Source organism: Thunnus maccoyii, chromosome 16, assembly GCF_910596095.1.
Source record: "Thunnus maccoyii chromosome 16, fThuMac1.1, whole genome shotgun sequence".
In the NCBI taxonomy this organism is placed as follows: Eukaryota; Metazoa; Chordata; class Actinopteri; order Scombriformes; family Scombridae; genus Thunnus; species Thunnus maccoyii.
This window is the reverse complement of record NC_056548.1, coordinates 7,182,433-7,199,617: the sequence shown is the minus strand read 5'-3', so window position 1 is coordinate 7,199,617 and position 17,185 is coordinate 7,182,433. Positions and strand designations below refer to the sequence as shown.

At 38.1% G+C, this 17,185-nt stretch overlaps 1 protein-coding gene across 1 annotated transcript; it reads left to right on the top strand.

Annotated features, from left to right (window-relative positions):
• Positions 1 to 77: 77 nt before the first annotated feature.
• On the top strand, positions 78 to 15,081 carry LOC121880995 (tandem C2 domains nuclear protein). Its single transcript, XM_042388647.1, has 12 exons — positions 78 to 165; positions 1,663 to 1,737; positions 1,828 to 2,031; positions 3,210 to 3,386; positions 3,942 to 4,018; positions 7,065 to 7,134; positions 7,955 to 8,055; positions 8,719 to 8,835; positions 9,276 to 9,467; positions 12,807 to 12,921; positions 13,042 to 13,241; positions 14,291 to 15,081. Exons 2-12 carry the CDS (start codon positions 1,671 to 1,673, stop codon positions 14,399 to 14,401), a joined length of 1,431 nt encoding a protein of 476 aa, XP_042244581.1. The 5' UTR covers positions 78 to 165; positions 1,663 to 1,670; the 3' UTR covers positions 14,402 to 15,081.
• Positions 15,082 to 17,185: the final 2,104 nt, after the last annotated feature.

The following is a 17,185-nucleotide window of genomic DNA, read 5'->3' as shown; positions in this document are numbered from 1 at the left end:
GGAGAGAGAAAGGGAGGGGGAGAGTGAGAGCGAGAGAGAGAGACCTGTAACTGAAGTGCACTATAAACCTGAGCTCACTGGTATTTCTCTCAACTCGGCTGTGAGTGTGAACTGCGCTGCTGGATGTGAAAAAGTTTCTCCTGTTTCAATGAAAACACCTCATAGGTAAGATCTGCTTTTTCTAGTTTTGTAAATTACTTGATTAACTGCCTTATCTTATGTATTGTAGCACAGTTACACCAACGCAAATTCCTTTATACACCCACAGCACAAAGCAATACAACTGTTGCAAGGTCATAAATGGTTTATACCCTTTTCACTTTTTATATGGAGCTGATTTATTATCAATCCTTCAAATGGCCCCCAAACAAAGTGTTATCATTATTTAGTAAGCCTATTTAAAAAAAAAAAGGGTTTATTATAATGCATATTGAGCTCTTACATACCAAAACATGGCAAATGACATAGAGATTTGTGAATTTGAGAGCACTTGGGCTGCAGCTAACGATTATTTTCATTATCATTGATCTACTGATTATTTTCTTGATTAATTGATTATTCATCTGGTCGTCAAATTGTGAGAAATGTAGATCCTGAGTTCCCAGACCTCATGTTTACACTTCAAAATTTCTTATTTTGTTCAGCCGAAAGCTAAAGATAAAAGGTTTATTATCTTAGATGAGAATGAAAACCAGCAAAGAATTCAAATTTGGGAAGTTTGAACCGGAGAGGTTTTGTTATTTTAGCTCAGAAATATTGCTTAAACAATTATTTGACTATCAAAATTATTGACAATTAATTTTCTGTCAATCGACTATCTGATTAATTGACTAATTATTATGGCTGTAGATCAGAATAATGAACAATTTAGCACTGTTTAGCACTCTATCCATGCTAAAAGTGATTATTATTCAATTCATAGCCTATGTTTGGGAGGCATGTACTAAACAAAATTTGGGATTATAGCTGCACATTTGTACTATACCAAATATTTACCAATGGGGGAGCACTATAAAACAATTTGGGATTATATCAAATGCCAAATTTGGGGGATTTAGGTGAACTCTTAAAGATTTTGGGAACATGACACACCAAACAAGCTTTGAGAGCACTGTAATAACTTTGTGGTAATTGGGAGCACTATTGAGATTATATCAGCACATTTTTGGGGTTCTTTACCAAATTTGGTGGAATTGGGTGCACTAAAACAGATTTTAGGATTATGACAACAAATTTTTGGAGCATTTTATCAAATTTGGGGGAATTGGGGACACTGTTGCACAATTTGGGATTATATCCAGTCACACATATTTGGGCGGTGATACCATATGTTTGGTTTTGGGGGGAACTAGAAAAAATGTTATATATGTTATAATAACACATTTTTGGAGCACTAAGTTTAGCGATAGGAGTGCACTATAGCAAAAATTGGGATTATATGAAATTCCAAATTTTGGGGAGGGCTATGGGATTATGACAAATAATGAAATGTATTGGTTAATTTGCAGTATTTGTAAGGGCACCATAACAGTTTTGGGGATTTGGAGTGCCAGCAATCCCTGATAAGGTCCCTAGGAATATTTGCTCCGGCCCTGGTGGTATCACTGTTTACTGTGTAAACTGTAATTTTCACTTACTGTTACAACACTGAAATATTTCCAGTTGCAGCCATGGAGTGCCTGAAAAACTGCTGTAAGAACTTCATTAAGAAGAAGGAAAAGGAACAGGAGACGCAAGGTAAACTGGCGTCCCGCACAGCTTCACATCAAACAGCTTCGACACAAAACTGTTTTGTTTCTGACTGTGTGATTTTTTTTTGATTTCAAGTGATCTCACTGAAGATGCCTCCTAACAAAGCAGCAGAGCCAGGACGGGATCCGTATGAAGGGAGGAGGACAGTCACAGAGGATTACCTCCTATCCAAGCTGCCCCCGGATGGCAGAGAGGTGCCGTTTGTTCTCCCAACCTTCAAGGCGTCCTACATCCAGCCCAGAGGCTCCCGCTACCCCAATTTACAGTCCGGGCTGCAGAGTATGTACCCACTGAAAAAATAACATCTGCCATTAAGGATGCTTCAGATTCTTTTTGGCCTTAATGGATTCATTTAATTTACACAATCTATGTAAATGACGTATTAAGCAACAATGTAGAAACCTGACGGTAGTGTTGACTTAAAGGTTGGGTTGGTAAACAATGCCATTCCCATCACTGTAGTATCACTGTCCACAAAGAACACACATCATGTACAGTAATTCATTTCACCTTCCGGAAACAGTGTTGAACTTTTGGTTTCTGTATTCCCCTGGAAATCCCAGAATGGTCCAATGTTTTCTTAAGTTTCAAAGACAACTCTCTGTCTGCTTTTATAGAAAACAACAGTCAGGTGCCCAGATGAACACTGAATGAGGTTTTTCCTCGCTGTAATCATTCTTCCTGTTCATTCTGGCTTTTAAAAGATCCCCCTTTGTGTTTCCTTGGACAGTGTTTCCCTGTTGAAAGAGGGACTTTGGCACTAAAAATACTGTAATGTTGAAAGATATCTACTTGATTTGACTCTTTTGGACGGCTGAAGCTTCATATTAGTGTCAGATGCTCAATTGCAGAAGGACCAGGAACACGGTCTTTCTCACAAGCAGGTTCTCTTGTAGCATAATTTTATTGAAGTATAACGACAGACAAATGTGTTTATTTCTTTTGAGATGTTTTAACTTATTTATATTTTGTTTGATGACAAAGATATAGATTAATGTAGCAGGTTCCACGTCTACTATACAGTGTGTGAATTATCGCCTTTCAGTATAACATTTAATTACAGTAGGTCAGTCAGCGAGTACCCCACCACCCTGCACCCTGGAGCACAAGGACTAAATTAAATCAGGGTAGAAAAACACACATAATCTCACCCCTCCATAGGGTGCGTTTAAGGATAAATTGAGTGACTGATACATTTAACTGCACCACAAACGCCACAAAGGCCTGCAGCGAAGACTTACAATGCCAACTGCTATAATGCCTCATGCATTTAAGTTTCATTAAAATCAGCTCAGAGATTACCGAGGTGTGACCTGAAACTTGATTGCACAGGAGAGCAGAACCAGGATGTCCTGTTTCTATATGAATAGCTGTGGTCTTTTAGTTTTATCAACTGAAGAGAATAATTCGGTCACAATGGAAGCACGCTGACCGCAGAGCCTGCTGTCTGTCTGCAGGTTCGGCCAGGTGCACGTATGCTGAGAGAAAGGCGGAGCTGGTGGGCTCCAGTCAGGCCGTCCACAGCTCAGAGGCCGGCTTCCATCAGGGTCAGATGGCTGAGTATCTTTCCCCCGGGTCGACCCGCCGTGATACACTGAAGAACAGGAACTCCAGTCCCCAAAATCCAAGTCCAGGTACCACCGACCATCAGTACACAGTATCGAAAAACACTATGTGAACCTTTTTTTTTGAAATACAAAAAGGTGAACAACAGAAATATATTTTTGGCTGGAAATATATTCATGGTTGAGTGGTTGAGGGATACTGGAGGTGAATGATATTTAGTTATAAACTGAGCAACTAATGTATTATAATTAGTGTGTCTTTTAAAAACAAAGTAGTGGCAAATGTTTAACAGAAGCTCACAGAAGTACAGTACATTTGTGAGTGTATACCAATCAGAAATTAATGATCTGCACATTTTTTCTCTTTCTTTCTTTCTTACTTACTTCTTGACCAACTATTACAAACACATTAGCTTACAGCTAAATACAGTTTGCATATTCATCATTATGTAACGTTTATATAACAGTTATTTCAGATTTACTGTAGAAAAGAGTTGTAAATACTTTGTATGGTCCCAGAATTCATAATATCTTTCTATAGTCTGACACAGAATAACAAAATAACGACTAATTGAATGATGACCAATTAAATAACTTTGATGTGGACTGTTTTTTTGCTTCCAGGTTGGACTCCGAAGCCTGGCCAGCAGCGACTTAGCAGCTCCATGTTTGATCTGTCCACCTCACACAGTCACATGCAGGTGAGACTGTTCTCTATCTAATCTGTATTCACACAGCGTTTCTCACCCTGTGTCAACCAAGACTAAATATAGTTTTACAGTTTCCACCGTCCTCTGCAGCAAAGTGGAACATTGCAAATGAGTCTCACGAGCTGATATTTTGATGTAAGAGGGAAAGTGAGGCGACAGAGAGTCGAAACAGAGGCAGGCGTGCTGTCGGATGGGTGGAGAAAATAATCAATAACAGTTTTGAGATAAACTATATTTAAAAGTTTTGAAATTGAAAAGATACTTGCCATTCAAATTAAAATTCAAACTTTTTTGAAACAAAATGTAAAATGTTAAAGTTTCTAATTGTAAAAATCAGAAATTCCTTCTCATTAGTGACATTGGTGGCCATTAACAGTCAACATCCTACATGCTTGCATGCGTGCTCTCGGCATGAGACTACACTTCTCATAATAACATAAAATATATCTAACGTTGTGTTTTGCACTGTTTTGCAAAGTATCTCTCTTTCCCTGTCAGTCAGCCTTTGTTCCCAGTCTTCATGCTAAGCTAAGCTAACTGGCTTCTTTGGTATTGTTCTTCTCTCGGCAAGAGAGAAGAACAATACCACTTTATTTAAAGATAAACAAAGAAGTTAAGCATGCAGTGTGAAACTTTTACAAATAAATTAACGTCTGTTACATTCAAGCCCTTGCCAAACAAGTTAGCACAATGTCGATTAAGCTTATCACCGCCAGATAAATCTCTCTGTATTTCACAGTATACAGAGTTTTTAAATATGGTGTCAGTGGCGACATTCCCGCGCTGGCCAGATGAACGCATACTGCGCATGCTCTCTGGACAGAGGTATCGCAAGCCGCAATAACAGTGACTTAGTAGGCTACGGCATAGCCTATGATTTAACCACGTCAACAGTGTTTGTCTTATAACTCTCATTGCAAGAAGGGGGAGACAAAAATCCTGCACTCCAGCTTTAAATAAACTACGTTTTAATTTAATTAATTTCATCAACTGATTTGTGAAGAAGAGGGAAAAAAACCTTTTTATCTGATCTGAGGTTGAGGGATAAGGGTAATTTTTTGTTTGTCTTTTTGACTCTGTTTTAATAATTTAACTATGTAAATTATTGAAGCTTTCAGTGGTCAATAAATGTTTTCAGTCAAACAACTTATCCTTAAGACCGTTAATGCTTTATATCCTAGCTCCAAACTCCATAAAACTTCTTTAAATATTTACCTAACAAAGAATTATGGAGTTAAGCTTGTGATTCCTTTTAAAATGGATTTTAAAAGTATTATGTAAATAATGGTAATTTGAAATTGATCTTAATGTCACTGGAGATTAATTTCAGGTTCAGCACGTACTCCTCCAGTTAGCAGCTGTCCCTGAATGCACTTCTCTTTTCCACATGTGATTCAGCTCCAGGATTTTGGATTAGGGACGTACCTGCTGATTGTCTTGGATAGAGTGCTATTTAATCAGTTATACAATAAGGAAAACAATGAATATGTTGAATATGTTGGGGCGTATTTCTTTGTTCTATAAAGGATGAGGTGTGGTATGACTGTCACCTGCTCCCTGTTAATATGAACGTATGAGGCCATGTTACAATCGATCTAATGTCTCGCCCAAAACCTTGATAAACATTACAGTTTCTTAGTCAGGGCTCACTCTGTGATTAATGTCAGAGCGTCAGAGTTTTTCTTATCTCTGTTTTTGCATGTTGTGAAACAACACGTATACATTTCTATTCACCTTGGACTTCTGCGGATCTTCTTCTTACCCAGAGCAACATACTATGGGTGTGCAATTACAGCTCAATTACCTCAAATGTTTAGTTTGGCAACATTATGAGCAAACAGTAGTAAATAATGAAAGGATAGCAGGTAATAAATACACTGAATAGATCTAAACAAATAAACCCAGAGTGAAGATGTGAAACGAAAAGTGCAGGGGAGAGAGATGGTGTTTTCTAACTTACAGTAGAGTTGAAGAAGAAACAAGAAAAGAGGATGTTTTTGTTTTGGCAGTGTTGGTTGGTTGGTTCACTACTTTGACTCAGACTGAAGTATCTCAACAAGTATTGGATGGATTGCCTTGAAAGTTGGTGCAGACATTCATGGTTCCCAGAGGATCTCACTCAATCTCAAGTATCTCGACAACTATCCAATGGATCGCCTTGAAATTTACAACAGATGTTCAAAGTCCCTACTGGATGAATCCAAATGACTTTTGTGAACCCCCGACTCTTCCTGTAGCGCCACCAGCGGGTCAAAACTTTCACTCATGCTGTGACACATCTCAGCATCTACTTGGATTGGGCACAAAGTTTGGTTCAGACATTCATCGTTCCCAAACGATGTTTTGATGATGACATTGGTGACTCTCGAGTTTTGCTCATCAGGTTGACATTGTGGTTCAGATTGAAATATCTATAAGATGAATTGCCATGAAATTTACAGCAGATTCAAGGCCCCTAAAGGAAACTTTGATGATCCTCTCACCTTTCCTCTTGCACCACCATGAGGTTGACTTTTTAGTTATTTATTGAATTATCTCAACAACTAGTCAATGAAACTTGGTACACACATCCATGCTCTCCAGAGAATCAATTGTGATAACTTTGATCTCCTGATTTTTTTTTTTTTAATGCAGCGCCATCATTTGGTAAAAAACAACGACCAACCAACCAAACAAACAAAAAAAAAACAACCCTGAAAAATACCTGCAAAACTCATGACGTTCTCATCAGCCTCAGCTGTACTTTGTGTTTTGTGCTAATTAGCAAATGTTAGCATGTTAACATGCTAAACTAAGATGGTGAATGTAAAAATTATACCTGTTAAACTTCAAAATATTGCACAGCATTGTCATTGTGAACGCATTGTCTGATGTTAGTATTTAGTTCAAATCATCACTGTGCATTAGTAAAGCCTCACAGAGCCTGCAGCATAGCACTTAGTTCTGTTAAATGATAAAGTTTTGGGCTTCTGTGGAAAGAATAGTGAGTCTTTCGTGCTGTCCTGACTGTCGCTGTATGTGTTGGTTTCACTTGCAGTGCTTCGACTCTGTGTCCAGTGTTCCTAGCAGCAATTCCTCCATGATGGGGTCCATTGAAAGCAGCCTGGGTCGGTACATATTTATCTCAATCTCCAAACGTTCAAATACTTCCCCTTTCAGTTTTATCTCCATCTCCAAACACATTCCCTTTCAAACTTTCTGTTTGGATCAACTCAGCTGCCATTCCTCCTTGAGATAAAAGAGAAAAGAAAATGCCCCCACACACTCATCTCAAGGGGACGTGACTAAGTCTGATTAAGATCACTCTTCATTGTGCAATCATGAAAGGGCAGACTAAGTAATCACTTCCAAATGTTTTTACAACAATCCACCATTTAGCATCAGAGATAAGCTTTCTTACATAAAGATTGTATTATTGCAGGAAGAAAAGCAGCTTTGTTATATTAAGAGATAAATCATTTGGTTATTTATTTTAATTGCAAGCCATTTTTTCTGAAGGTCCTGCACAGTTATGACAAATCCGCTTTTATTAATATGTTAACCTGGAAAGAATGCAGTAATAAAACCGTAATATGCAGAATCAGATGAAGCTTTTCTTGTTTTAGCAGAGTCTGTAGACAATTTTGGATTGAGAAGCAGAGTAAACTTTCAAGATATTTGTGGAAACAAATACATAATACATATCAATGAAAAGATTTTGTTGCAAATTACATGTTCAGAGTTGTAAGATAAGCACATTTGTACTCACTAACAACACTAAAATAAAGGGGGGGATCATCTTTAAATTTCCCTCTGAATCTTCTGTAAACACTCATTAACACCATGTTACAACTACATACAAACTCACATTAATTTAATAACATTACATCTTGTAAATTGTAATTTGTTCCTGTTCTTCTGCTGTCTTCTGATTCCCAAACATTACAGACTCCATCACTCTGTCAGGGGATGAACGTGAGCTGGGGAAGGTGTGCGTTCGTCTGAACTACCAAGAGGCCCTGGAGCAGGTGTGGATCACCCTGGTCCAGGTAAGGTTACATGCTGTGAGGGAAGGGGACAAAAAGCTCTGTTGTGCTCTTCTGCTGCATTTCACAATGGACCCTCTGTGTGTCCAGAATACAGGTCTCTGTTAGCTCCGCTCAATGCTCTATTAACTTTGGCTCGGACAGTCGGGAGGAATAGGTTGTTTTTAACTAACAGAACTCGTCTCGATTGATCTTAAAACACAGCATTCAGTGTATCTGAGGAAGTGTGCATTCACTCAAAAGACAACACCTACAGTGTGTGTGTATTGTAAATTAAATCTTTATTTACATAGAGTTACAGGGTTTTAATGCAATGGCGTGCATATATTCTCTTAGTGTGTGGGATGAAAATGAAAAAGGGGCACCGCATCCCCCCCTTCAAGGTTTGAGTTTGGGTTTCATTTTCCCCCAAGGTCACATTAGTGCAGCACTTGGATATTTGGGCTGAACGGAGGAATATTTAACTCATTCAGGCTTCGCTAAAAACCTCACATAAGCATGCACGCAAAAGCACAATAACTGGATATATGTTCAAGTTTTTATTCTCATGTTTTTTGTGTCCATGTCCTTTTTTTCTCAGGCGAGAACTTGTTTACTTAAGAGTGCTTAGGCTTGCAAATATTTGACCTGCCTCTATTAAAACTTTCATTCCTCTTTCCTTATCAGTGTTCAGACCTCAACCTTCCTCTGGATGGAGCAGAACAACAAAAGATTGGATTTAAAGGGATCATCACCATCCCCAAACCAATACAGTTCAAGAGCTCAGTCAAGGAGTACTTTCAGGTACATGCAGAGCACCGACTAAAACCTGATACATATTTGAAAAGCAGAAATGTTCCATGAGATACCTGAAGGTTGAGATTTTATGTTTAAGTTTGAAAATAATGTTTAGAGTTTACAGTTTTCCTTAAAAGATACATTTTAGCAGAAGGTCTATTAATAAAAATGCTGTTTTTTATCAGAGATAATTTACCATTAATATGATCTATATACAAAGATACAGTTCGCTTTCTTAAAGCACTTTGAATTTAACTTTCTTTGAGAGACTAACTTTCTTTGTAGGATTTTTTTTACAGTTGGAAAAACCAACATAGTTTGCATCCACTCTGTGGTTTCAGATTGATTTATTGCTCCTGATTGAGTTCCATTGTTTTCATCTTGGCTCGTATATTGTAGTGACCCTTTCTGACCTTTATTTTCTTTTTGCCTCCTCTGATTTTTAGGATACATGCTTCATGGAGACCTTTGTGTTTGCGCTGCGTCTCCAGCAGCTGCGTTGTAGCGCCTTGGTGCTGCGGCTGCAGACGCACAGCCCCAAAAAACGTACGGTGGCGGAGTGCGTCCTCTCCCTGCGACAGCTCGGCCCTGAGGAGACAGAACACTGGCTGGACCTCAACCCTCCCTCCAAATCCTCTGTGAGTGTTTACTTCATGTGTCCGTTTGTCTGTCTGTGTGGTTCAAATAGAAACATTTTTGGAAAAAATTACAAAACTACAAGAAATTCAAGAACTTTAATTGTGATCACCTTAATCTAGAAACAACTTTCAGAAGAGATTTTTCAGGCTATTAATTAAATTATTGTTTGGCTTTGCAATTGGACATTAACAACAACCCTAAACACTGATATGCAGCCAATATGAGCGTTGAATGTAACAGTACAGATCTATACCAGATGATTTTACTCCAGGTCAGATATACCTCCCAATCATTTACATGTGTTTATCCTCAAGAAAGTCATTAAACATTATTTTATGCTCAGAAAGTACATTGTTTATTCATTATTTTTATATTGGTCTTTACCTCAATTTAAAGCTAGGCTGATAATCAGACTATATCAGCATTTTGTTTCACTTCATTCATTCAGTCTGACTCTGTTAATGTTTTCTTTAGTTTTGTCCTAACCAATCAGCATGAGTGGACTTTACCATTAGGCAAGGTACACAACTGTCTGGGGCTCCCAACTAAAAGGACCCCAAACAGCTATTGATTTATCATATGTTTATATATTAAAAATATTGAATTATGTTACTATTTTAACTCATTTTACCCTGAAATAACTTACAAACTGTATACTTCTACTTCAGAGGATAACATTGTACCACTACATTTACCTGACAGATAAATGTTACTGGTTATGTTGCAGATTCAGATTTTACTCACAAAATAGAACAATCAAAATATGATGCATTATTATTCACTAAATGTGCAGTGTGTAAGATTTAGCAGTATCTAGCGGAACGGATTCGGCAGAAATTGAATATAATATTCACAAGTATGTTTTAATTAGTGTACAATCACCTGAAAATAAGAATTGTGTTATGTTACCTTAGAATGAGCCCTTTATATCTACACAGGGAGCGGGTCCAAATTATGCAATTTGCATATATAGGACTTGAAAATTTCTGACTCTGGCACCTCCTAAAGGTTGTATCAGAAAATACATTATGTCAGACATTGATACACACTGCACACCAGTTTTCACAGTGATTGTTGTATTTTTTATTTAACAAAAACGATTATCCCGTAATTTGAAAGATGCTATAATCACTATAGCATTAATAATATAATATATTAATTCTGCACATAGTGGCTTTAAGTTGCTCTAGTCTTGGTTTTGACCTTTTTAGTACCGATTAACCTCAGCTGAACCTGATCATGGAGGTTAACCTTGACTAAAAAAAGAGAATTTCGGTGTAATTATAGCAACGTGACAACTAAAAGTAAGAAGATTTACGTAATAAGATGCAGAAGGATAAATATTTAATGGTGTTTGGTGACTCACAGTCTGAGTCAACCAGTTTAAATAATCAGTGCTCCATTGGGTGTCTGGATACTTTACAAATGGACCTGTTATATTCTCAGTTGTAGCAATTAGTTGATATTGTCCAACCTATTGTCCAGCTGCTAAGGCCATGGGGAAAAACTCTCTGTGTGGGAATATCCCAGACTTTTACTACTTATACTCTACCATTTCCTCTGTTGGCTCCTGTCTTTTATCATTCCTTCTTGTGTGCACAGTAAATAAGAACAAAGGACTGTGTGTGCCTCATAAAACTGTCCACATGATGCATTGTAGCCCACTGGCATGTACCGTACATTTGGCCCTAACAGGGCAATAGTGACACTGAGGCAGACTTCTCTGTTGTTGCATAATCACAGGAAGAAGAGAAAGGGGATTCATTTGGGGAAATTGGGAAACAGGCTTTTATTAGAGAAAAAACCACAGTGTGGATTCTGGAAATGTAAGACATGGAAAGTAGGTCAAACCTCAAACCATTTCAACAGCAGAGAGTGGTTATATTGATAAATGGATGCATGTCTCCCAGTGACAGTAAAATGTGAACTGTTTCTGCACTTAGGGGATCAGACAGTGAATCATCCTTAGATTCTCGGGGGGACAGCTTGATTCAGTGAATGATTTTACCCATCTGGTGGACACAAAAGCCCCATTTTGTCCAAATCACTGTCACTCAGTAAAGGCTCTTAAAGGCCAAGACAGCTGAATTCGTCGACATCTCAAGTAGAAAAAATATCAGCAAAATTTTGAAAAGAAGCAGGGCTGCTGGCAGTCGAAGAAAGAAAAACAGTATAAAACAGATTAATACAGCTTTAATCTGCTCTTTATAATTTCTCAGAGCAATACAGATTAATCATTTGGGTCATGCTCATTTTTTACTAGAAAAATGTCATTTTCAAGCACAAACCGTTTACTAAAGTATATAATTTAGAGTAAATAGTCACTACAGTGTAATTATCAATTTTAAAAGTCAAATGCAATATCTCAGATATCACTAGTTTATGTTGGCAGAACACATTCTCCACTTTTATCTGGTCTTTAGAAAAACACAAAATTGGTCTGGTGGAGTGCCGTATTAAAAGGTCAAAATATAAAACGCCTCAAACTGCTGGTTTGATGACAAAATGTGAATAGTTGATGCTCCTCAATTCATACATTCTTTTGGCCTTTTAAAAATCTTTTTGGGCTGTAATTAAAGGTCAAATTGATGTAGCTTTTAAAGTCACAACCTCCTGTAATGTAACTCCAGCTGACATCAAACAACTGTCCTGATAATTTATAATTACTGTGCTGAAAGGAGAGCTGTAAAGGTCATGATTAACTTTGATAAGCAGAAGCTGTTACATGATGAAATGTGATGATGAATGTTGGAAATCAACACTCTCAGTTGATGCTGGTGACATCTGTGGTGCTCAGCGGCCATGGCTGTGGCTGCTTATAGTCTGTTTATTTGAAAAAGTGACCACTGCAAGCAACGCTGCACTGCTTCCTGTGTGTCAACAGGAATTAGACTCTATGAATGACACTTATGTTAATGCATTGTCTGATAGAATCAGTGGATGATTGAGGTTTGAGATAAGATCGCAAACTCGATCTTTATTCATTACCAGGAAAGTAGGCACTGTTGGCTACTGTCGGTATAGGCTGCCTCTCCTGTCAAATAGTTTTTAAAATAGCTTGAAAATCCAGCAGCACTATGAAAATCATCCACAAAAATTAAAATGATTTTGTTATTTTGCCTAGAATTAAATAAAGGTGACATACCAGTAAGTTTCAGCCATGCTAGCAGCTCTGTTAGACTGTACTTAAGCTGCTTTCATACGATGTTGGATGGATGGGAAGGATCGGAAAGATTCCCACTTACAAGAGTTTTTGTATGATGAAAGGTTCTTATATAAAATCCAACGTTCCCTATTAATTGCCTATTTATAGAAATATAATTAAATACCATTTTCAGGTGTGCCACTCCGAGCTACATCTCACCACCTGCTTTCAGCCGGTCAACGGACGCATCCAGCTTCAAATCCTCGCCGCCCAAAACCTCCCAGCATCCTCCTCACCACTCACCCAAGGTATCTGGAGATGGTCTTGAATGCTCTACAACTAAAATAAAAAATAAAAATGGGAAGAATAACTGTATGACTTGTGGTAGTAATTTTACTTTCATTTCCATTTCTCCCACCACTCTGAAGCATTTTTTGTCAAGGTGGAGATGCACCAGTTGGGGCGGGTGGTGATGAACAAGAAGACTCGTGTGCTGAAGGCCTCTGGGGGTCAGTGTCAGTGGACGGAGACGTTTCACTTCTTCCTGGCTGCCTTAGACCACGCCTGCTCGCTGTCAGTCAAACTCTACAGCCGCAGCTCAGTTAGGAGGAAACAGTGTCTCGGACAGGTGAGTAACTCTGACAACAGGTTTTCAGGAAAACAATAAAGATTATTATAATACCCTGCCTTCTCTTTCAATTATGATATGAGTTATTTTTTATTATTGATTGTTATAATATTTCATAATGTAGGTCTAAATTAGAGATTCTTGCACTTTTTACTAATTAACTGAATTGCTGAATTATGTTTTTCGGAAATTAATTCATCAAAAGGAAGTAATCCATTAAGTTTTCCTGCTATAAGGAGCTGCCAATGCATCACTCATTATTTCAAGCTGTTTCCTGAGGCTTTCCCCAGCAATAAAGTACTTCCCATGAATAATGTACTTCTTAAACAAACTGACTAACTTCCTAAGATTTTCAACATGTGCCAAAGTATCAGCAGCATCATTAATATCATTTACAAAAGCAAAAGTATCAGCCTTAAAGGATAGGTTCACAATTTTTCTTTCTTAAAACAACAGTCAGGTTCCCATATGAACATTGAAACAGGTTTTGCTTGCTGTAATCATTCCTCCTGTTCGTAGTGACGATTTGAAGATGCCTGTTTTTAGAGAAGATAATAAGAGGCTTTGGCTGTCTGAGTCAGTCAAATAAAGTGGATATCTTCAGTCTTTTTAGTCCAATATTCCCTCTTTGTGTCTCAGGCTGTCCAGCTGCAGTGGAAGTATATTAACAAAAAGAGGGACTTTGGCACTAAAAAGACTGTAATGTCGAAAGATATCTACTTGATTTGACTCATTTGAACGACTGAAGATTCATATTAGCTTCTGATAAACTTTTAAATACATTTTTTCACAGAAGGAGGCTTGTGGATTTTGTCCCTCATCACTTAACATTGTAAGTGCATTATGAAGGGATCTTCTAATGGCCAGTATGAACAAGAGGAACCTAACTATTGTTCTAAGACAGACTTGAAAAACTGTGAACCTATCCTTTAAAATGGCACTTAAATTGAGCCGTCATATCTATACATAAACATGCTCTGAAATGAGAGATCTTTTAATGTTGAGTGCAACAAGCTAACAGATTATCTTTCTCTCAACATTTCTGGCAGGTTCAGCTGGGATTCGACAGCCCTGTCCCAGAAGCTGTGGAGCAGTGGAAGGACATGATGGCTCACCCAGAGAAAGTGGTGACAGCGTGGCACAGGCTGAGCGCTCCTTAAACCTCGTCCCCTAATTTCCTTTTTACTCACTGTGGACATACAGTAATGATCTTGCGCTGCAGGTCCTGCTACGCCTGCTTGCTTTTCCAGTTGACCAACTGCAGTCTGGTACGCTGATAGGCAGTCGACTCTGATGGACTGGACTGTAAACTACTGAACGTGCTCTGAATGCCCTGGGAGACCAGATTTCCACAGAGATGCTTCAGGTGCTGAGTGATCGGTTGTAAATAGGGGTTTCGAACAAACCGTAGCTGCTGGAAAAGGTTTTATGTAGGTAAAATTAAGGATTTTTCTTAAGGAGAAACAATAGAGCATTTGCTTAATTAACAACAAGTCAGCATAGCATTTAGCTGTATATAATGCTGGATTTTGTATGTTACTGCTTTTTAGTGAGATCCTTGTTACTCTGTTTCAGCTGGATCGAAAGTTTACAAGCAGAGTGAGTGACCATAAAGCAAAACTCATTGAGGAAAAATTTACATGTCATCTTAATTCCCTATAAGGTGAGCTACAGTAGAAGGTTTTTATCTCTAATTTAACTACATAGGCTATAATGTTACTGTACAATACAGCAGCACCTGTATCAAACCTTAGCTGTACGCTTTTAATAAAAGCACTTTAATTTTTTTAATGTATTTAATGTTTTGCTGTTGAAAGTTTAGTGTGATTAAAGCTAGGTGTCGTTTGGAAAAGTTAGTGTGTGTGTGTGTGTTTATTGAAAGAAGTGGAGAGAATGGAAAATGATGTATATGAATAGCAGGCTGTAGTCTTATATATATATATGTAGTCATTTGTGGCCACATGGAAAGGAAGCGGGCCAAGGTCTCCAGCAAGTACATTACACACATTATGCACAGTCTGTCTGCAGCGCCTGTAAAATAGGTCAACAGCTGTAAAACCACTGTGTCACCATGTCACTTTTTATTAAAGAGGCCACTGATTGAGAAATCTCAAAGCAAACAGCAAGAGAATCTGCCTCACTGTGTTTCCCCTCCTGATGTTTGTTCAGGACATAAACATCCTGTTTTCCCATTACAGAGGCAATTTAATATCACTATATAAGCAATTTCAGTCCCATTCCTGAGATTTGAGGAGTAACTATGGAAAAGGACATTTGTAGATTGTGATAAATGAAAAATCAAAACAATTTCCTTTCAGCTACAGCACTTTAAAAAAAAGTTTCAACAACACTTTTGGTGGTTGACACAGTTTTGGAAGAGTGTGACATCCTGTGCCTCTAAGAGACTTGGCTTGCCAAACAAGACCTAGATAAACTGAACACACTACATAAGGATTTTCATGGTGCTGGGGAGTCCACCACTGATCTCAGCACAAAAATAGTCCAAGGTAGGTTACCTGATGGAAATACTTTAGAGTAATAAATATGACCCACTGGTGAAGGTGGTAAAACTGAATGTTGATTGGGCTATTGGGTTAGAAATCAATCATAATAAAAAGACATTTACTATCATAAATATCTATACACCTTAAGAGTCTTAACAGTTTGAGGATGAATTTCTGAACAGATTATCATTTTTTCAGTCTTTCATTGAGGACAATGTTGTGTTTTTGTCATTGGGGATTTCGATGCTGGCTTGTCAGATAGCAATTCTATATTTGCAAAACATCTGTTGCAGCTCTGTAATGACATCAATCTTATTTTATCCAGTAAAATGTTCTTGCCTGATAAGAGCTTTACTTATATTAGTGAAGCTTGGCACACATCCTCTTGGCTTGATCATTGTATATATACAGCAGATGCCTTTCTGGATAATATAGAAATACACTATGGGATGGCCACCTCCAATCATATAGTCCATGGGCCAGGCCAGAATTTGGTACCACATAAAGTGGCAAAATCTCTTTGCTACCAGTTTGTTTGTAGGGTCCATATAAGTGCTTTGAAACATGATAACCATTTCAAATGAGTAGCTTTACTGATTTATTGGGACAATCATTGTTTTTTCCATTATCCATCCTACAGAATCTGCACAGTAGGTTTGTGTGCAATCTATCGTGAGATCTTATGTACCAATATATGCAATAATAAAGTTTGAATCACACATAAAATTACACATGCATAGAATATAACATATATGCAAAGAATATAAACAGGTTCTATGAGTGTTTTTTCAGCAAGATGTCGTTTTTTATCATTGCTTCGCAAAGTAGAGCTCTTCACATTAGAGATGTCCTGGCTCATCCACTTGGTCCGTTGCCTCGGGCACTCTCAAATCCAGATGGCTCATTGCGGAAAACTAACTCCCCCGCCAAGAGAGAAATCAATATCAGCAGTTGAAGATATTGGAGAACAGTCTCCATGCATCACTGATGGGATGAGCCTTATTCAGAAACTGATGGCAAGACTTTCGGAGAGATTGCTGGTTCTGTGCTGAGCCTAGCGTTGCACGAAGGAGGAAACAGTAAATGGATAGATGTGTTGTTTGATGTGTACTGGAAAACATGCTGAGAGATGCAGTCGTGGTTCAGCAAGTAGAACTCAATGGAAGAACATTGCCCCAGGACACAATGTTGTGCAGTGGAGAAAGCTGTTAAGTAATACAGACAGCAAAACAGCCTTGATAACATTCATCGTGGACCAGTGGAAGCTAGCAGAGAACCGGGTAAAGCTTCAGGACAAGCAGCTATTTGTAACCTGCGGAGAGACATGCTATTGTCTGAGCAAATCATGTCAGCCTGAATGGCTATAAAACCACAGTTATTGTGAGTGAGGATACAGATGTCATGATCCCTTGTCTCGGATACTGTAAGAAGATTAACCGC